Source organism: Lemur catta, chromosome 3 (assembly GCF_020740605.2).
Source record: "Lemur catta isolate mLemCat1 chromosome 3, mLemCat1.pri, whole genome shotgun sequence".
NCBI classification, from domain to species: Eukaryota; Metazoa; Chordata; class Mammalia; order Primates; family Lemuridae; genus Lemur; species Lemur catta.
This window is the reverse complement of record NC_059130.1, coordinates 95613805-95637003: the sequence shown is the minus strand read 5'-3', so window position 1 is coordinate 95637003 and position 23199 is coordinate 95613805. Positions and strand designations below refer to the sequence as shown.

Here is a 23199-nt window from a genome sequence, read left to right as displayed (position 1 = left end):
CTTTGCCCCAAGGTTGGGCAGGAGGTGTAGAGTATGGACAGCTAAAGCTGTCATTTTGTCAGGAAGAACCAGGGAAAAGTTAACACAGTCAGCCACCAGAGAGAGAAGGGAATCCCATAGGGCATAAAGTTGAAAAAGGTCCCATAATCCCGAGTATGAAACAACACAAAAGTATCAGGCTGACCCCTGAACCACGCATATACAGATTTGCATCAAAGCAGAGGCTTAAAAAATCAAACTGAAATTGGAACCACTGCTCACAGAAGGTAAAAGAGCAAGCTTACAGTTTGAGTGTAACAGAATTAACTGCCAGCTAAAATTAAAATATCAATATTCTATAAAAGATTATTAGAGAAGCAAGGTCTATAAAAACTTAACATTCACAATGTCTAGGATATAATCCAAAATCACCTGACATACAAGTAACAGGAAAATGTAGCCCATTCTAAGGAGAAAAGGCAAACTACAGACGCCCACTCCAAGAAGACTGAACTGTTGGAAATATGAGACAAGGATTTTAAAGTTAACTATTAATATTATAATTATGGCTCAGTGAAATAAAATAAAAAACACTTGAATAAAAATATAATAAAAGAAATTTCAAGGCCAGGCGCGGTGGCTCACGCCTGTAATCCTAGCACTCTAGGAGGCCGAGGCGGGTGGATCGCTTGAGGTCAGGAGTTCGAGACCAGCCTGAGCAAGAGTGAGACCCCGTCTCTACTAAAAATAGAAAGAAATTATCTGGCCAACTAAAATATATATAGAAAAAATTAGCCAGGCATGGTGGCGCATGCCTGTAGTCCCAGCTACTCGGGAGGCTGAGGCAGTAGGATGGCTTAAGCCCAGGAGTTTGAGGTTGCTGTGAGCTAGGTTGACGCCACAGCACTCACTCTAGCCCAGGCAACAGAGCGAGACTCTGTCTCAAAAAAAAAAATCCAATCTAGAGAAAAACAACAATAAAAAATTGATGAAAAAAAGAACAGAGCCTCAGAAAGCTAAGCGACAATCTCAAAAGGTCTAACGTATACCTGTGATTTCAAGAAAGAGAGAAACCAGCAGAAAAAATATGGAAGAAATGATTACTAAAAACTTTAGAAATTTAGTGAAAGACAAATTTACAAATTCAAAAATTTCAGTGAGCCCCAATAAGGATAAACTGAAAGAAAACCATACTTAAGTACATCATACTCAAACTCTTGATGAGAAAGATAGAAAAAAGCCAGAGAAAAACAACATATAAATTCAAGGGAACAGCCAGTGGGGAAAAAACTGGATTTCTCATCAGAAATGATGAAGGTCATAAGACAGTGAACATCTTCAAAGTGCTAAAAGCAAAAACACTGCCAACCTAGACTGTATAACTAATGAAAATATTCTTCAAGAATGAAGGTAAAATAAAGACATTTTCAGAAAAAGAAAAACTCAATGAATTTGTTGCCAGGTGACCTGCACTGTAAGAAGGTTCTTTAGGCAGAAGGGAAATTACTATATAGTAGAGAAAAAACTTGGACCTTGAGGAATGAATTAAAGCACCAGAAATGGTACACATCTAGGTAAATATAAAAGACCACTGTTTTCCTTTTAAGTTTTAAAAAATCACATATGACTATTTAAGGCAAAAGTTATAGCACTGTTTGTGACTTTTACAACATATACTTATGTAATACATATTACAACTATGGGGAATAGTGAAGGAAGGGGCAAATATGCCTTCCCTCACTATATGGTTGGGAGATTTCTACATTTTATGTGAAGTGGTACAGTAATAACTCTGAGTAGACTGCAAAAGGTTAGGGATGTATACTGAAATCTCTAGATATACATAAAGAGGAACAGCTAAAAAGCTAATAGATAAATTAAAATGGAATACTAAAATATATCCAAAAAATCTAAAAAAGGGCAGGAAGAGGGGAAAGAGATGAACTAAAACCACAGAGGTAAAACAGAAAACAAAATGTAGACCTAAATCAACCATATTAATGATTTCATTAAATGGTAAATGATCCAGTGAAAAGGCAGAGATTGTCACAGAGGCTAAAAAAAACGAGAATCAGCTTAATGCAGCCACAACTTCAAATATTAACATGCAGATACAGGGGGAAGGAGAAGAAAGGAAAGGGACAGGAAAACTGTCTCTATTTGCAGATGATATAATTGTTTATACAAATAGAAAATCCCAAGGCATCTTCAAACAACTATTATTATAGAACTAGCACGATTATAGGATACAAGATTAATACACAAAAATTAATTACATCTTTATAACTAGCACAAACTATATATATATATATATATAAAATGTTATTCTGGACAGCGTGATGAAATCTTGTGCCATCCGACCCCATATCATCTACTACGTGAGTCATCCCTTTGTCTATCATATCCATGCTGTATACACTACCAGCCCATTAGTCACTTAGTAGCCTTCTTGTTTATCAGATCGATTGTTGCAGTTATCACTCTATTTCATTAGTTATTGTTGTTAGTATCTTACTGTGCCTAATTTATAAACTAAACTTTATCACAGGTATGTATGTATAGGAAAAAACATAGTATATATGCGGTTCGGTACTATCCAGTTTCAGGCATCCACTAGGAGTCTTGGAATGTATCCGTCCCCCTTGGATAAGGGGGGACTACTACACCATTTCCCCTAAATCTTGTACTTAATAAAAATGACACCTCATAACTTTATAACATAACTTGGCTTTGCTCCTAATTTTACTATCTTCTTACATAGTTAACAAAACAGAGGAACTTTAGATCCTTAAATGTTGCTAAAACATAACACAATCTAATGTTTAGGGTTTTGGGGTTTTTTTTAGAATTTTCAATTCCTACCACTGGCAGCCCCTATCCTCACCGCCAGCTTTAAAATATCTAGAAATTTTACACTTCTAACAGGTATATTATTTCCTACTCCTAAATCTTTCAAAGTCTCTTACCTTATGCTAAGCACGTTAATAAAAACACAGTAAATATTTAACTTCACCACCCATATGCAATAGTCACATTCAGCATTTCAACTTCTTCTATAACAGTGCTGAATTTGTCACTTATATTTTTTAATTCTGAATGTGGCAGTGGCACTTAGGCAAACACTAAGCAGTGACCAGGAAAGATTCTTTCAATTTTACAAGACAATATACTCTAAAAGATACACCTTCAGTCTACTAACTTAAGAGGAACAGTTGTGCCCATACACAACTTGCACAAAAAAAAAAAAAAAGGTGTCTTTTAAGGATTTTTGAGTTGGGAGTCCAATTTAAGAAACAGGTCACATGCTATGTGAAGGAAAAAACAAAAATAAGAGGAACACAAAGGATCTGAAAACACATTCCACCAACAGAATATGAAAAGAAAACGTGGCAAACACGGTCAGACCCTCCCATTTCCCCTCTGCATTCATTTCCACACACCTGAAGTCTGCTTACAACAAATATCTGCAACTCCCTGCTTGAGGGTTTTTCTGGTTAGGATCTAATGCTTTGGCTTTGTGCAGGGCAGGTCAGAAGTGCTGAAAGGCTAATATTCCTAGAAGCATCATTCAGCGAGGGAAAAATAACCTACTCATTGCCCAACAGTTCTGAACTGCCTCCCAGAGTCCCCAGTGTGACTGAGCTGTTTGGTGTTCACTGGTAAATGATTTGATAATGCACTCTTTACTGACTTCTTCCCTGCCCTGTCTCGCCCCACTTTCGAAGGATCAAGCCTCCAGGAGATAAACTACCTGTGCTCAATTCCTTATCTACTTCTGAGGAAACACAAACCATGGCAGACATATTTTCTTTTGTCAAAAGGCAAGTTTAGCATAGATACAAAATTTTCCTTTAACACAATAGTTCTTGAACTTTTTGGTCTCAGGACCACGTTGCACTATTAAAAAATATTGAGGATCCCAAAGAGCTCTTATTTATATAATTTATTATATATATTGATATTTACCTATTCGAAATTAAAATAGATATTTAATATTTATTAATTCATTTAGAACCAATAATAAACACTGTATGTTAACATAAATATTATTTTATATGAAAAATACATTCTCCAAAACAAAAAAGTTAGTGAGAAGAATGGCTTTAATTTATATATTTTTTAATTGCTTTAATGTTTGGCTTTATAGAAGACAGCCGGATTATCATGTCTGCCTATGCCTTCAATCTATGGCAAAATCACAGGTCATGCAGCTCCTGGAAAACCTGTGAGATAATGATTTGAAAAGACAAAGAACATCTCAGCATTATGAACATAGTTTTGACAGCATATACTCCCTGAAACAGCCTCACACATTGAGAACCACTGCTTTAGCATAATAGGTTCCTATAAGCAAAGAATAACATTAGAAAACAGACAATACACAACATTTAATTTAAAAGGGGGGAAGGGTGGAAATCAAAGAATGAACAGAGAATATGATTCTGTGATTATCAACATGATAAAAGAGACAAACTACACTGGTGATTTGGAGCACTCATGTTTCAAGGCATTTCTTTAACAAAGAATTACCTAAGACATGTCTTCCCTCTTCTACTCCTAGACACCAGTTCCCTTGGAATAGTTTAATTGCTTGCCAGTCTTCAAAACACTCCACAGATAATATCCAACCAATTTTGCTTTTTTCTATCCTAAGCAGCTTCCAGTGGACAGAGTACTTTTCATTAATAAGCAAACAATATATCCTTTGGCTGAAATGAACAAGCAAGGCCAAATTAAAAAGCAAAATGCAAAAAGGTCAAAGAGAATATTTATTTGTTAACTAATATAAAAACAAACTAATAAGGATTGGAAAAGTGAAAAATAAGAAATCACTGCCGGGCTGGGCATAGTGGCTCATGCCTGTAATCCTAGCACTTTGGGAGGCCGAGGTGGGCGGATCGCTTGAGCTCAGGAGTTCGAGACCAGCCTGAGCAACAGCGAGACCCCGTCTCTACTAATAATAGAAAGAAATTAGCTGGCCAACTAAAAATATATAGGAAAAATTAGCTGGGCATGGTGGCGCATGTCTGTAGTCCCAGCTACTCGGGAGGCTGAGGCAGGAGGATTGCTTGAGCCCAGGACTTTGAGGTTCCTGTGAGTGAGGCTGACGTCACGGCACTCACTCTAGCCCGGGCAACAGAGTGACACTCTGTCTCAAAAAAAAAAAAGAGATCACTGCCTTTCTGGGACTTCATGCTCAGCCATACTGACCTGTGGGCACCTTGCACTTTGGGGGTTTTCTTTTTTACCACCAGGTTTTCACACTCCCAATCCTACTCATCTATCCTATCAGGCTTCTACTGAACATCACTTCTTCAAAGGAATCTTTCCTGACTCCTAGACTAAGTTATGCCTCTCTGCCATATGGCCCCAGTTTTCAAAGCCCTTACCTTACAGTGACCACATAATTTACCATCCAAAAGCTATTTTGAGAATGAATGCAGAACTAGTAGTTATGCTGGGACAATAAGCAACAGGAGGAATGTACTGTCATCCTACCTATCAGTTTATCTTCCCTGCTTGAGTAAGAGCTTCATGAGCACAGGGTATGAGTCTATATTGTTTAACAACTGTTCCCCCAACACTTGGCTCAGTGCTCACAACATGAAAGGTGTGTTCTGACTTCTCACTCTCAATAACTGGCATGAGTTTTTATAATAATGCCAATTAACTTGAAAAAGGAAAATCTTATCCAGACAAAATGAACTACTGTGTTTCCTCCCAAATCCCAATACTTCTCTATTCCACACCTTTAATCATGACCTGTTGTCTTGTGTTTACTCATGTCTCCTCCTCCCTAAACACCCTCCTCCATCAGAATATAAACTTCACGAGAGCAGAGAATGTCTGTTTTATTCATTGCTGTTTCCTCAGGACCTAGAACAGTGCCTGCTCACCACAGACACTTAACATTCAATATGTGCTCAATGAATGCTGTCCTCTCTACCTTGCCCTGCCCATCTCCACCTGAAAACCAAGCCACATAACCGATGAAGCCTTCTCAGATAGTACCAGTAAGAAATAATCTCTCTTCCTCCATACACAATAATATTTTATATCTTTCTTAAAATACCTTCTATACTTTACCTTGTGCTAAAATTATGTGTCTTATCATATCTCATTCTTCTTGGTATGCCCCACAGCATCCTAGCACCATGTCTGGTACATAGTATCTACAGAACAAAGATCTGTCAGAGTAAACTGATAAAATAATAATATTACATACAATTATGGGTATATACAGTATTCAGAAACTGGTACCATGCTAGTTTTCTACAGAATCTTCTTATTCATGTATATATTCCTAGCCCAGGCCATTACCATTACAATTCCATCTACTCAGCATCTTCCTCTTGCAATGGGTATTTTGTTAAGAGTAAGTATCTTTCGTAATTGTTTTGATTCATTTCTCAACACTATAGGTTGTGAAATAAAAATAAAGTCCTTGATCCTATGCTTTTAGGTTTTCTGCCCAAACAGTGGTGGGTACCCTGTGGCCTTCTGGATCCTTGACTGCAGCCTTTTGACTGAATCCAAATTTTACAAAACACATCCTTTTATTAAAAGGGGCACAGCAGAGAAAGACGAACCTTTTTTGGCCTCCTTTGGTGCCTCAAAAAAAAAATCTTGAGATCAGAAAGCTGTAGGTTCCCCCAACCCCCGCAGGCGCTATAGTTAAAAGGATCATCAATTATGCCCACCTATACGTCTTGCATACCAGTCAATCACGCATGCTGTTTTCTCCAAGTGGAACATCCTTTATTATTTTCTACGCAAAAAGCAGTTACACTTCTGCATCAAAATTCTAAGTCTTACTCCTCTTCCTAGAGGCCGTTCCAGGCCTCTGTTTCGAGTCACTTTAGTTGGTCTAACAAATTAATTACTTAGTACTTGCTCTGTCATTTATAATCACATTTATGTTACTTAATTATATATGTTTGAATTAAATGCAGGGAATTTTCTTTTAAAATCAAAGACAAAAGAATATGCATATATGAAAAGAAATTTGACTCAGTGTTGAAGCCTTTAGCATAGCAAATACTAGTGGCAGAATAGTGTAGTTGTACACAGCACAGACTCTGAAGGCACACCACCTCAGTTCAAATTCTGGCTTTGGTACTTACTAGTAACCTCAGACAACTTATTTAACATCCATGTTTATCGGCAGTTTCATCATTTTGAGTTATTAAAAAAATTAGATGAGTAAATATGCATAAAATCCTTTAAAAAGCATCTGGCACATAAACTCAATATAATTTCCTATTATTATTATTACTACTACTATTGTTGTTATTATGCTGTTAGGACTGCCATCCTCTTACTTTTACAGCTGAGGACACTGAAGCTCAAAAAGTTTAACAACTTGCCAAAAGTCATAAGAACTAGTAAGCGGTAATGCCAGAAGAGAAACCCAGGACTCCTGTAGAAGAATCCATCCGTCTCACCACTTTATTCAACATTTTTTCAATATCTTGAAAAATACTGAAACTTTATTCAATATTTTTTTAGGTTTTCAGGACCATTATATGATGAAGAAACAGTGGTAAGAAGATGAAAGAAATTTTTAAAAGGAAAAAGACATTAATAAACTCAAGAATTAACAGAAAGAAATACTATAATAACAGGAGAGAGAGCATGTGCTTATGTTCATGTAAATGGAGGGAAAAGGGAAGTGTGCCACACAATGGAGCTAAGAATATTAGGCTGGAGATAACAATCAGGCTTTATTTTTCATTTAGGACATAAAGATGTTCTTATTTGCATTTTTATTTTTTTTTTTTTTTTTTTTTTTTTTTTTTTTTTATCTTTCTTTGGTTTTTTTTTTTTTTTTTTTTTTTATATATTTTTTTTATTTCAGCTCATCATGGGGGTACATAAGTTTAGGTTATATACATTTTCCATGTCCCACCCATCCCCCCGAGTCAGAGTCCCAAGCGCGTCCGTTCTCATTCTCCCGACAGTGCACCTGGCACTCATCATGTAGTCATACCTCCATCCCCTCCCCCCCCCCACCTCCCCGGGTCTGCACCTTCAAGCATGACCATTCCCCAGAGGGTGTGCAACGCACTCATCATGTAGGCATACACCCATCCCCTCCCCCCACCCCCCATCCCAGTCTGATATCCAATTGGTATCCTTCCCTGATGTACATTTAGGTGATGATCAGGGAAACCAGTTTTCTGGTGAGTACATGTGATGCTTGTTTTTCCATTCTTTGGATACTTCACTTAGTATAATGGGTTCCAGCTCTCTCCAGGAGAACCAAAGAGATGTCGTATCATTGTTATTTCTTATAGCTGAGTAGTACTCCATGGTATACATATACCACAGTTTACTAATCCATTCGTGGATTGATGGGCACTTGGGTTGTTTCCACATCCTTGCGATTGTAAATTGTGCTGCTATAAACATTCGGGTACAGGTGTTTTTGTTAAAGAATGACTTTTGTTCTTCTGGGTATATGCCCAATAATGGGATTGCTGGATCAAATGGTAGGTCTACTTGAATCTGTTTAAGGTATCTCCATATTGCTTTCCATAGGGGTTGCACTAGTTTGCATTCCCACCAGCAGTGTATGAGTGTTCCTGTCTCTCCGCATCCACGCCAACATGTGTTGTTTTGGGATTTTTTGATAAAGGCCATTCTCACCGGAGTTAAGTGGTATCTCATTGTGGTTTTGATTTGCATTTCCCTGATGATTAGGGATGTTGAGCATTTTTTGATATGTTTTTTGGTGCATTTTTAAAAATCACTTCTCTTTAGCAATGTAGAAACACTTTTCTGTTCCATCAAAGGTTCATCTCTTTTTAAAAAGTCAAAAATGTGTAAACTATTTTGACTTTTTGCATAAAATTCTGATGCTGTTTACACATGAACAAAAGAAATCACAAATTTAATAAGGTACTTTTAGGAATGTCAACGTATTTACTGTCTACATTTAAAAGTCCTTTTTACTTTTAAAAGTTTTCAACTTATGGGTCACGCCTGATTTTTGAGAAAACTTTAAATGTCTAAAGGTCACATTCAGGACCATCACTATTTGACTGTCCAAGGCATTTCCTTAGGTAAAACCCAATGATTACTTAATATACAACGTCTAACTTAATAAAAATGCTACATATTATATAACCTTTCACCTTCCCCCCCAAAAAACCCTCTAAATGAAAAATACAGACATATCAATTTATCAGCGCAGGAAGCTGTGTTTTGTAAGAACATAATCTTTCAGAATATTTGTTAAATAATATCTGTCTCCCCAATTATATGTACTTTGCTAACAGCTGCTCTCTTTCTATAGGTTTGTTTCCTACCGTGGCAACCAATACACAGCTCAGGCCAAAATAAATACCAATATTACTAACCGAAAAGCTCTGGTACTGTTACGTATATTTTCACAAAGGAAAATTTTTGATGTTTTTACATTTTAAACTTAAAATGAAGATAAAAAAGATAAGCAGCAGAAAATAAATATAGAATGTATATATCCAAAATGTACATTCAAGAACACATGCTTTTATGACATGAATCCTGTATGTATTTAGACTTCTATAAAACTGACAACATAGTGCCAGGGGAAAAAAGGGATGATTATCAGAAATAAAGAGGAATTGCTCTAAGAACTATAAAACAAGGTAACAGGAGAAAAGGCAGGCTTAATATCCAAAAGAAATGCACAACTGACAACCCAATTCCAACTTCCAAAAATAACTAATGTTACAGGAACTTCAGAAGAAAACAAATGATAGAGATGACCACAATTCTTCAGCCCTTCAAACTACACATTTTTCCAAGTTGCTTAATGATGCTTTTGTTTTAAAAAATGTGGATTTTTCTCCTTCAAATTCTGACAATCAATGCTAAATGTTTTTTACCCCACATTTTCATACAATGTCCATGTGCTAAGTCTGTTTTAAAAGGCAAAGGCAAGGGGGCAGAAAGTGCCATGTGTTCCCCTCTCAAACGATTATATACTGAGCTTATCAACATTTCAGTCTTAAAACTATCTAGTTCTGTTATCAGAAGACTATGTCACAGCAATACTAAACTTCAACTTCTTAAACTCTGCTTTATGTAAAGTCAAAAATTGTTCTAGCCTAAGAGTTCATTCTATATACCTTGATAACTGGCTTGCTAAATTCCCTCCACTGGCTCCCACAAATCTTTCTGACTAAATTTCGTTGTTGCTATATCTTATGGACTCACACGTTCCCAGCTTAATCCCAGTATGAGGTTTTTATCTTTGAGGCTCAAAAGTTTTATCCCTTTACCAGGAATGGGCACAGAACAAATTCATTTGACCAAACATTTATTCAGTTTCCTTCATATTATTCTATTTTCTTTGCCCTGCTTTATTTTGCAAACAGGTACTGATATCCATTATACAGTGTAAAAAATCATAACACCAGAGATACAAACATATTTTCTTTGCCCTTATGGGGATCATAGTCCAATAGAGGAGGTAAGCATAAAAACAACTGATTTATATAAAGTGTGAGAAATTCTATAAAAGAGCTTTATAAAAATTCTACAAGAACACAAAGGGGAGAAAGGCTTCACAAAGTGGTTAACATTTGAAATAGGTTCTTGAATGTCTTGAAGAACAGCAGGGTAGGATGGGGGTGTGTGTGTGTGTATGTTTTAGCTGAGATGCTAGAATTGTAGAAAGTGTGAGAAAAGCTGAAGGGTAAGGTTAATGTCCGACTGGCAGCCAAAATGTTGGCTAAAAATTTGTTAAAATACACAACTTAGGATATCAGCTATAGCTTCTTTGCTCATTCATTCTTGCAAATTAATTTCAACCTTGAATTCACAAGAATTATCTTACAAACAATACACACACACCTTAGAGATTTTTGTGTACAAAGTAACTCACTATTGCATGGATAGAAGCAGGAAAAGACATTTTGAAACAATGAGGAAAATTCAGTGTAACCAGACTGATCATCTGCAATGGAAGGGAACAGTTGTGTCATACAAAACTAGTCCTCAGTGTTGTAGATGCAGAGGACAGAGTACTAAACTAAAACTCAAGAGTGCTGGATTCAGTCTCAGGCAAAAGGTATGCCCTAATTATGACAAAATCTTTTACTTAATTCCTGAACTGCCCACCTCACTCAAGATCAAATAAAATAATGATATAAAAAATGTTTTGAAAAGTATAAACTGCTACACAAATAAAATCTTACCTTCATTATGGTTATACTTGCTATACTGGAAACGAATTTTTATAATCTATATTTCTAACATATTCGGACTAAATTTATAATAAAGAGCTCTTACCCGTTCTACAGATCGCGCCCTCTTCTTTGGCCTAGTAGGCAGTGCATCTTCCTTCGGATTGGTATCTATTGCCCAATAGGATCCCTAAAGGTAAAGAAGTAAGTTCTATTAACAGTATATTATAGCAACCCAATAACATTAAAATGGATTTTTATAATCCTCTACTCCAAAAGCAAACATTTTGCAAATACGACATGAGAAGAAACACTAATTTTGAACTGAGAAAAGTAAAGTTTATATGAGGGGGAAAAGTCCACTTATAACTAGATTAAAGAGAAAACAATCATAAGCTGAAGAACCCAAGTCCAAGAACTTCTGCCACGGTTCAATTTAAAAGAGAAATGATCAACCACATTTTTAATATGTAATAATCCTCAACTGAACACATAAGATAACTACATCATATGTTAAACTGTAAAAGATTTTTATGCTGAAGATACTGTAGTTTCTGTTCCCTGGAATGTCACTTGAACACATTTTATATAACAAGTGCATCTTGAGAAGCAATGGCCTGTACATAAATTTTGTACTGCTTGCTCTGTCACAATTTAACTATTCTCTTTTACTTTTTGATACAAGTTCTCACGCCATTTATTTAAAAATACATATTGAGCACCTACTGCGTTCCAGGCATTCAGAAACTGTGACTCCAAAAAAAAAAATCTATTTTGACAAGCACAGATCATATAATTTGCACATATTATACACACAAGGAGACCAAAGCTCAGAAAGATGAAGTGGCTTGCCCAACCAAGGATATGAGAGCCAGGACCAGAATCAAGGTCTTGATTCTTAGCTCCTATCTCCCTCAATCATCCTGCTTCTCTCTCTAAATACACTCACATTTGGGGAAAGAGGCCAAAAAAGGGGGAGTTCAAGAGAAAGAGAAAGAGGAAAAGGAGGTAGATATCCATTTCAGAAACAGACATACAATGTGTACCCTACTTTTACAATAAATCCCAGTGATAGTATTCAAATTTAGTCTTTGCCTCTACTATTTCATTAATCCTCCTTGGCTGTTTTTTCAGGCAACATTTAACAATGAGGGAAAATACAGCTCTCATCTATCAATCCTCATACTTTATGCCTAACATGAATTATCTGTTTATAGTTTCTTGAATATATCATGTTGTTTCACACATCTGTGCCCATCCTACATGCTGATCTTACTATCTGTAGTATCTACCGTAACACTGACAAACTCATGTTCTACCCTCGAAATTTACCTCAGATTATCTAAAGGATTCCTCTGATCTTTCTGCCATACCCAAGAATTCATCACTCTCTCCCTCTGCAAAATCTCTATATTTCTGACATATTTAGACCATTGATTGCACTTAACATTACAATTCTGTTTGCAGGTCTGTATCCCCTTCTATGCTATGAAGTTCCTTAAGGGTAGGGACATTTTATTCACTTCTATATTCACAATGCCAGGCACAATGTCAGACACAGAGCAAGTACTAAATAAACACTTGTTGAAATGGGAAGGGGAAAAAGTTAATAAACTGTGCCAAGAATGTCAGTGTACAGGGTATGTATGGACTTAATCAGATCCTGGTCTATGCAGTACCTGAAGTTAGCACTCATTTCATCATCCAGCCACTGCTGAGGTATTTCTCTATGTTATCTTTTCAAAGTGGTCATTGCATTTCAGCTAATGAGTCTACCAGACCTGACATAAACTTACCAAGAACCACGTAAAATGCAGATGCTATAAAAATCACCAAAAAATGAAAACAATGATACCATGAATAGATTTAGCAAGCAAGTTTCAAAATAAACCAAGTAGGCAAAAAGTGTATACTGAGTTGTTATAAAAAAAAATTAAAAATAAAACAGGAGGGAAAATACCAAAACTTACTGGACAACTTTTTATGAAAATGATAAATGCTAGTGTTTAGTTTTGTTTTGGATGGGTGCGTATATGTGTATTCATCTGGGGAAACTCTTCAGTGTCCAAACTTCAGGCTGATTTGTTATTAAACATTTCAATGAAACTACAAAAACAAAACAAAACCTACACAGACCGTATCTGTTCTTCCACACAAAATACAACTGGCTGTGGCTTGTCACAAATAGATGAACAGGGGAAAAAAATTGATCCACTTTACCCATCTCTATTTCATAAATTATCATGAGAATTAACCCTAAGTATACACCAGGAAAACTCATCATCACTATTAATATTTGTCATCTGTGTCCAATGGGTGCTTTTTGTTTACAGTTATATCATTTTACAAATATTTTACAGAATAAATTATAAAAAGATCGTGGGAAACAATCTTATGAGATACTTTAACAGAATGTTAACCATAGTAAACCCAAATTTTCTATATTTTATATATTGTATGTTTTATATATTTTATATATTTAAATTTCTCCAGTCATATACCAAAATGGTCAACATGTTTCCAGTGCAACTAAGTACTCACATCTGTCAAGCATAAAACTAAAACAAACTTATCTATCTTGCAAATACTGATTCCAGATTTCGAATACATCTCTAATAGATTCTAGAGTATTATTTATTGCTTCTGGTTCTTCTTGTACTTACATTTTCAAAATGCAATACATACAAAATTTTTGATGGCTTCTAATTTGGCTGAAGGATAGTTATCCCTGCCGCATAACTGCATAGAACATTTTTCAAATTTAGATTTATAAATTCCAACTAGATGATAAATCCAATTAACCCCTTCATTTCTATATCATCTATTTCCTTGCAAGCACTTTTGTATACACACCAGATTTCAGGATTTGTCCACTTATGAAGCACAGCAAGTAAATTCTGGTACACAAACATCATTAAAGATTAAAGAAATACAGTGACATGCTCTTCTAGCAAAATGGAATGATTCAGATTCTAGACACAAAATACTGCATTATGAAAACCTTCTTGTTGGACAACTAAATAGATTAGAGTATCACATATATTTTTGTTTTTAGAAATATATTATTAATTCAATATTTCTTGAGTTTGAGAAAATTAATCTATTCAACTTCACCATCACAATTAGAGTCTATAGTATTGTTGTCTGTCTCTTTGTATTCATCTTCAAATTCAACTGATATTAGTGATCATCCTTCTCTGTCAATTTTTCCTTCGTCATTATGAGCAAAAAAAAAAAATCTAAATTCTCAATTATGCTAAATGAAAGCCAAAAGAAAAAAAAAAAAAGACAGGATGGTATCTACATACCTTTTTAATACCTTCTTGAAAAATGACATAATATTTTGGGCAACACAATAAGAAAACCAAATGTAATGGTGATGATTACATTATTGAATCATCATTCTAGGTCATTCAATCATTCTTCTGCATTCTTATTATTTTAGTGCTTGGACACAGTGGAGAAAAATTAATGAGTAACAATGAAATCATTCTTAGGAGGATGAAATCATTTCAAGATATAGGAAAAATAAGATCACCAAGATCCCATAATACATCTTCGATTTATAAAAGAGTCCCGTATAGGAATTGTAAAATAAAGTAAGTTTTATTCAATTTTTTAAAAATATATAAAATTTATATTTGTTCTTTGGAAGACTCTTAAGAAAGGATAAAAAGTCATAAAATATTAATCTTTAAAAATAGAACTGCTTAAAATAGATACTCAAAAATTAAATTGGATCCAATGGACCCTAATAGTATACTGAGGGTTAAACAAAATATAAATGAAAATATTCCCTCCTCCAATATTTGACCTATTATTTTGTATTAATCTTAAAATATTCTTCTTCCTCATCAACTACAACTTCTATGAAACAGCAAGCACACAAATATTCATCAAATTCTAAATTTTAGAGCTGAAAGGGACCTTTAAAATAATCTACTATAACTTTTATTTAACTACTTAAGACAGTTTTGCCTAGAAAAGATATATAATTTGCCCAATCACAAAGATTTATCTTTCATTTAGCACTTGCTGCACCCTACTTTGAACAAGAAAAGGCAAATGACAATAACAGTAGACAAAATATTTTTAGTGAGGTTTATTATCAAAAAGAGAATGCAAGGATAACAAGCTATAGGTGGATATAATTGTGAATACTATCTAACCCAACAACAGAGAAAATGACACATGTTGAATCAAACGGCTAAACTCCTCAAACTTTGGGCAGATACCAGAAAGGTAAACAACCCTTCTGTTAATGACAATTCATCAAGGGTTGACATGTACCAGGCACAATGCTAGCGCTAGAAATATAGATTAAAAAAAAGAAAGTCTCAGTCCTCAAATGTGAGGAGGAAGACAGAAAAGATATCTGCATGGTGAACTCTCTCACCACCTTCATGCCATTGCTCAATATCACTTTCTCAATGATCCTGCCTTGTTCCCTCTCTGGAAAATTGCAATACACAATAGATTCAACCTTACCCTACTTTATATTTTTTCTACAGCATTTATAATTGTGTAACATTCTAAACAATTTATGTACTTTCTTTGTTCATTGTTATTCTTCTTCCATAAGACCATTCCCTCAAGGCATAGATTTTTATCTGTTTTGTTTGCTGGTATAGTGATTATCACATAAAAAGCAAATAAATAATCACCATATAATGCTAAGCCCAACATTAGCTTAAGAATTGTTGTGGGCCGGGTGCGGTGGCTCACGCCTGTAATCCTAGCAGTCTGGGAGGCCGAGGCGGGCGGATCATTTGAGCTCAGGAGTTCGAGACCAGCCTGAGCAAGAGCAAGACCCCATCTCTACTAAAAATAGAAAGAAATTATCTGGTCAACTAAAATATATATAGAAAAAATTAGCCGGGCATGGTGGCACATGCCTGTAGTCCCAGCTACCCGGGAGGCTGAGGCAGTAGGATCGCTTAAGCCCAGGAGTTTGAGGTTGCTGTGAGCTAGGCGGATGCCACGGCACTCACTCTAGCCCGGGCAACAAAGCGAGACTCTGTCTCAAAAAAAAAAAAAAGAATTGTTGTGGTCAGACATGGTGAGAAGAAGAAAGAAAGGGAATAATAGGCAAAGAAAAAAGGTTATGTTTAATTTTTTTTTTTTTTTTTAAAGACAGAGTCCCGCTCTGTTGCCTGGACTAGAATGGGGGCCTGAGAAATGACTCACCTGGCATTTCCCCATCAATAGCAAAACCTCACCACAGCCTCCATTAACACCTGCAGACTGTTACTGAGGAAATCAAAGACACCACTCATGCTGTTTACAGCCAAAGAAATCATATGGAGAATACACTACTGTGTGTACCCAGAATCAAAGCTAAAGCGTCCTACTCAACCAAAACCACAGCTACATCCTCAGAAAAATTCCTTCCCTATGAAAGCCAACCCAAAAAATTGGAAGAAGCAACTCTTATAGTAGAGGCACAGACATCAACTTAAAAACACAAGACACTGAAAGCTTCCCCCAAAAAAGTCATCACCAAAGAAACACAATAATTTTCCAGCAACATATTCCAATGACAAAGAAATTTATGAAATATCAGAAAAAGAATTCAAAATAGTAACACTGAAGAAGCAGCTCGGTGAGATACAAGAGAATGCAGATAAACAATACCGAGAAATGAGAAAAACAATCCAGGATACGAATGAGAAATTCACCAGAGACAGATATCATAAAAAAGAAGCAAAAAGAAATCCTAAAAGTGAAGAATTCAATGAATGAAATAAAAAATTCATTTGAGAGCTTCCACAACAGACTAGATCAAGCAGAAGAAACAATTGTCAGAACTTGATGGCAGGTCTTTTGAAATAACCCAGTCACACAAAAAAATAAAAAACTTATGATATGTGGGACACCATAAAGGAACCAAATATACACATTTTGGGTGTACCAGAGGCGAAGAGAAGATCAAAAGCACAAAAAAACTTATTTAATGAAATAATAGCTCAAAACTTCCCAAGTCTAGCAAGAGATTTAGACATCCAGATACAGGAAGCTCAGAGATCCCCAAATATATACAATCCAAAAAGGTCTTCTCTACAGCACATTATAGTCAAACTGTCAAAAGTCACAGACAAAGAGAAAAATCTAAAACTAACAAGAGAAGAACATCTAGTCACATATAAGGAAAAGTCCACCACAGTAATAGCAGATTTCTCAGTAGAAACCTTATAGGTCAGGAGAAAATGGCATGATATAGTCAAAGGGCGGGGTGGCGGGAAGGGGAGGGAACACCTGTCAGTCAAGAATACTATGCCCAGCAAAGTTATCCTTCATAAATAAAGGAGAAATGAAGTCTTTCCCAGACAAGCAAAATCTGAGGGAATTCATCACCACTATACCAGCCCTACAAGAAATGCTTAACGGAGCCCTACACCTATACAATAACAATAGTGAATAAATGATACCTACCACCATAAAAACACACAAAATTATAAAACTCACTAGAGTAAACTAGAGTAAGAGAAAGGATTCAAATGTTACCACTACAGAAAAGCACCAAATTGCAGTGACTAACAAGAGAGAAAGAAAGGAACAAATGATACAAAAAAGAGCCAAAAAATAATTAACAAAATGACAGACATAAGTCCTCACATACCAATAATAACCTTAAATGCAAAAAGATTAAATCTTCCACTTAAAAGATAGAGACTGGCTGCACAGATTTTTTTTTAAATGACCCAGCTATATGCTGCCTACAAGAAACTCACTTCACCTGCAAAGACACATATGGCTTGAAAGTAAAGAAATGAAAAAAGATATCCCACACAAACAGAAACCAAAAGCAGGCATGAGTAGCTATGTTTATATCAAATAAAACAGACTTAAAATCAAAAAAAGTAACAAGATGGGAGGCTGAGGCAGGAGGACTTGAGCCAAAGAGTTCAAGACTAGCCTGGGCAACATAGCAAGATGTCTTTAAAAAAAATAAAGCATTAAAAAGAGACAAAGAAGGTCATTATATAATGTACACCAAGAGGATATAAAAATTCTAAATATATGTACACCCAACAGTGGAGCATACAGATATATAATGCAAATATTATTAGATTTGAAGGGAGAGATAGATTACAATACAGTAATAGCTGGCAAACTCTAACACCCCACTCTCAGCATTAAAAAGATCACCTAGACAGTAAATCAATAAAGTAACATTGGATTTAAACCACACTTTAGAATAAATGGACCTAACAGACACCTGCAGAACATCCAACAGCTGCAAAATACATGTTCTCATCAGCACATGGAGCATTCTCCAAGATAGATCAAATGTTTATGATAAAAAACTCTCAACAAATTAGGCATAGAAGGAACACATCTCAACATAATAAAGGTCACATGAGACAAACAGCTAACATCATACTGAAAGAGGAAAAGCTGAAAGCCTTTCCTCTCAGAACTGGAACAAGACAAAGATGCCCTTTTGCCACTCCTATTTAACACTGGAAGTCCTACCCTGAGCAATCAGGCAAGAGAAAGAAAGAAAAGGCATCCAGGCCAGGCATAGTCGCTCATGCCTGTAATCCCAGTACTTTGGGAGGCTGAGACTGGAGAATCACTTAAACGGAGGAGTTTGAGATTAGCCTGAGCAACGTACCCAGGCCCTGACTCTGCAAAAAAAATAGAAAAATTAGCCAGATGTGGTGGCATGCACTTGTAGTCCTAGCTACTTGAGAGGCTGAGGCAGGAGGATTGCTTGCACCAAGGAGTTTGAGGTTGTAGTGAACTATGATGATACCATTGCACTCTAGTCTGGGCAACAGAGAGAGACTCCATCTCAACAACAAAAAAAAGGCATCCAAATTGGAAAAGACACAGTCAAACTATCTCTGTTTGCAGATGACATGATCTTACATTTAGAAAATTGGAAAGACACCACCAAAAAACTCTTGGATCTCATAAATAAATTCAGTAATATTGCAGGACACAAAAATCAACATACAAAAAGCAGTCGTGTTTCTATATACACCAATAATGAACTAGCTGAGAAAAGAAATCAATACTAGAAATAAATTTAACCAAGGAGGTGAAAGACCTCTACAAGTAAAACTACCAAATACTGATAAAAGAAACTGAAGAGGACACAAAAAAATGGAAGGACACACCATGCTCATGGATCAAAAGAATTGATATAGTTAAAATGACCAAACTACTCAAAGAAATCTACAGATTCAATGTAGTCTCTATCAAAATACCGATGTCATTTTTCACAAAAATAGAAAAAAAAAAATTCTAAAATTTGTATGGAACAAAAAAAGAGCCTGAATAGCCAAAGCCATCCTGAACAACAACAACAAAAAAAGCCACAAAGCTGGAGGCACCACATTACCTGACTTTAAAATATATTACAAAGAGCTACAAGTAGAATTACCATTTGACCCAGCAATCCCATTACTGGGCACCTACCCAAAAGAACAAAAGATATTCTATAAAAAAAGACATCTGCACTAGAATGTTTATAGCAGCACAATTCACAATTGCAAAGATGTGGAAACAACCTAAGTGCCCATTAATACATGAGTGGATTAATAAAATGTGATATATGTATGCCATGGAGTTCTAGTCAGCCACAAAAAACAATGGTGATATAGCACCTCTTGTATTATCCTGAATAGAGCTGGAACCCATTCTACTAAGTGAAGTATCACAGGAATGGAAAAACAGGCACTGTATGTACTCACCATCAAATTGGCATTAACTGATCAACACTTAAGTGCACATATAGGAATAACATTCATTAGGCGTCAGACAGACAGGAGGGGGGAGGAGGGGATGGGTATATACATACATTATGAGTGTAATAAACTGTCTGGGGGATGGACACGCTTAAAGCTCTGACTGGGGGCGGGGGGCAAGGGCAATATATGTAACCTAAACATTTGTACCCCCATAATATGCTGAAATAAAAATAAATAAATAAACAAAATAAAATAAAGTAAAATCCGACCCAGCCCCAGCTTGGGTAAATATACATACACACATACATACATGAATAAATAAAAATAAAATAAATAAAATACAATAAATTACAAGACTATAGTAACCAAAGCAGCATGGTATTGGTACACTGGTGGGTTGGGGGAGACTTTAACATTAGATGCTGGGAAGAGTGAATATCCATATACAGAAGAATGAAACTAGACCTCTATGTCTTACCATATACAAAAATCAATTCAAAATGGTTAAAAACCTAAACTTAAGACCCAAAACTACTGGAAGAAAACAGGGAAAACACTTCAGGACATCGGTGTAGGCAAAAATTTTATGACTAAGACCTCAAAAGCACAGGCAACAAAACCAAAAATAGACAAATGGGACTTTATTAAACTAAAACGTTTCTTCACAGAAAAGGAAACAATCAACAGTGTGAAGAAACAACCTGATGACTGCGTGAAAATATCTTCAAACTACTCATCCAACAAGTAACTAATGTCCAGAATATATGAAAAAATGTTCAGCATCACTAATTATGAGGGAAATGCAAATCAAAACCACACTGAGTTATCATCTTACCCTAGTTAGAATGGTTATTACAAACACAAAAAAATAACAAATGCTACATAGTGAGTGCAATGCACACCATCTGGGGGATGGACACGCTTGAAGCTCTGACTGGGCGGGGGGGGGGGGGGGGGGGGAGCAAGGGCAATATACGTAACCTAAACTTTTGTACCCCTGTAATATGCTGAAATAAAAAAAAAAATGCAAAAAAAGAATAACAAATGCTGCCAAGGATGTGGAGAAAAGGGAATTCTCATACACTGTTGGTGGCAATGTAAACTAATATAGCTATTATGGAAAACAATATGTCGATTTCTCAAAAAACTAAAAATATAACTATCATACAATTCAGCAACCCCACTACTGCAAAGGAAATCAAATCATTGTATCAAAGGCATACCTGCACCCCATGTTTATTACAACACTATTCACAATAGCAAAGATATGGAATCAACTCAAGTGTCCATCAACAAATAAATGGATCAAAAAGATGTGGTAAATAGACATAATACTATTTGGCCATAAATAAGAAGGAAATCCTGTCACTTGCATCAACATGGATGGAACTGGAGGTCATTATGTTAAGCAAAATAAGCCAGGTACAGAAAGACAAGTATAAGTACCACATGTTCTCAACTCATGCACAAGATAAACCAGTTGATCTCATGGAAAGAGAGAACAGAATATTATCAGAGGCTTACGGGTGGTAGGTGAGGAAGAATGAAGAAAGGTTCATTAATGGGCACAAACATACAGTTACATGGAAGGAATAAATTCCAAAGTTCAATAACAGAGTAGGGTGACTAAAGTTAATAACAATGTATTACATATTTCAAAATAGCTAGAACAGAGGACTTAAAATGTTCCCAACACATTGAAATGATAAACAGTCAAGGTGATGGATACCCTAAATACCCTGACTTGATCATTACACATTCTATGCATGTAACAAAATACCACATGTACCTTATAAAAATATACAAATATTATATATCAATAAAAAATTTTTTAAAAGAGACAGCTAAAAACACACCCACCACACAATTAAAGGAAATATTTTCAAATTATGTAAAAGTGGTAAGGGACTTGTATCTAAAATATATAATAAACTCTTAAAATTCAATAATAAAAAGACAACCCAATTTAAAGTGGGCAAAGAATCAAATAGACATTTCTCCAAACGAGACATACAAATGCACAAGAACATCAAAATGTGGTCAACATCAATTGCCATTAAGGCAATGCAAATCAAAACCATAATAAAATGAAATGTCACTTCACACCCACAAGGATAACTATATTAAAAAACATGCAATAAAAATTGTTGACAAAGATGTGGAAAACTACAACCCTCATAATTGTGGAAATGTAAAAAAGTACAGCTGCTTTGAAAAATAGTCTGGCAGTTCCTCAAAAGATTAAACATATAACCCAGCAATTCCATTCCTAAAGAAATGAAAACACCCTCAAGAGAAATGAAAACATTAAGTCTACACTAAAACTTGTACACAAATGATCACAGTAGCATTTTTCATGATAGCCCAAAGTGGAAACAACCTAAATGTCCACCAGCTGGATGAACAGATAAACAATTGTAGCATACCTATACAACAGTGCATCATTCACTCATAAAAAGGAATGAAATATGGTAGTATTACATGCTGCAGTATGGGTGACCCTGTAAACCTTATGCTAAGTGAAATAAGCTAAACATAAAAGGCCACATATTTTATAAGTATTTTATATAAAATCTCCAGAACAGGCAAATTCATAAAGACAGAAAATAATGGAGTGGTTGCCAGGAGCTTGAGGTACGGGAGTTGAGGCATGACTATTTAAAAGGTAGGGGACTCTTGAGGTTGATGAAATGAAAATGTCCTGGAATTAGATAGTGGTGATGGCTGCACAACTTTGCGAATATAGTGAAACTACTGAATCATATACTTTTAAATAGTAAATTTTATGGTGTGTAAGTTATATTTCAATAAAAAATATTTTTTAATTTAGGGGACAAAAGGACTTAGGGAGCTCTGATCTAATATAGGATATATCCAATATAGTCAAAAATCACTTGTCACAAAGCACAGTCAGTATAAGTATTACCCAGAAAGAACTCAAGTCTCCTGATTTCTACCTAATTCCTGGCTTTCATTTGGACCATCTTAGTTAGTCTGTGATAAAAGTTATCTGAAATAGTCATTAATGGCAGAGAAAGTCAAGCAATTCACCTACTTGAAGAATAAGAACTCCAAAGATTCTCCCAAATTCAAAATAGATGTTAATCAATGTCAAGAAGTAAAATAAGTTGTCCTGACCCCTGACCTATTGATCAAAAGGTCTGAGTAAAAGGAAGCAAAGTGACAATTTCTAGAACATCCAAAGATCAGTCTTAATTTAAAATAGCAAAACAATTAATGTACAATTACAAAAGTGTGAGAAAAATAAAACAGTGACTTCTTAGTTAACTAGGAAAAGACATTCTTGTGATAAACATGTATTAAGCATCTACTGTACATGAGACACT

The 23199-nt window shown here is 35.5% G+C and overlaps 1 protein-coding gene across 4 annotated transcripts in view; it reads right to left on the bottom strand.

Annotated features, from left to right (window-relative positions):
* The window catches only part of FOXJ3 (forkhead box J3), a 125225-nt gene that overhangs the window by 35549 nt on the left and 66477 nt on the right, over positions 1–23199 (bottom strand). For all 4 annotated transcript variants that reach the window (XM_045545722.1, XM_045545725.1, XM_045545724.1 and 1 more), the window contains one exon: positions 11260–11343. In XM_045545722.1, the coding sequence (XP_045401678.1) occupies positions 11260–11343 (84 nt within the window). The remainder of the gene's footprint in view (positions 1–11259; positions 11344–23199) is intronic.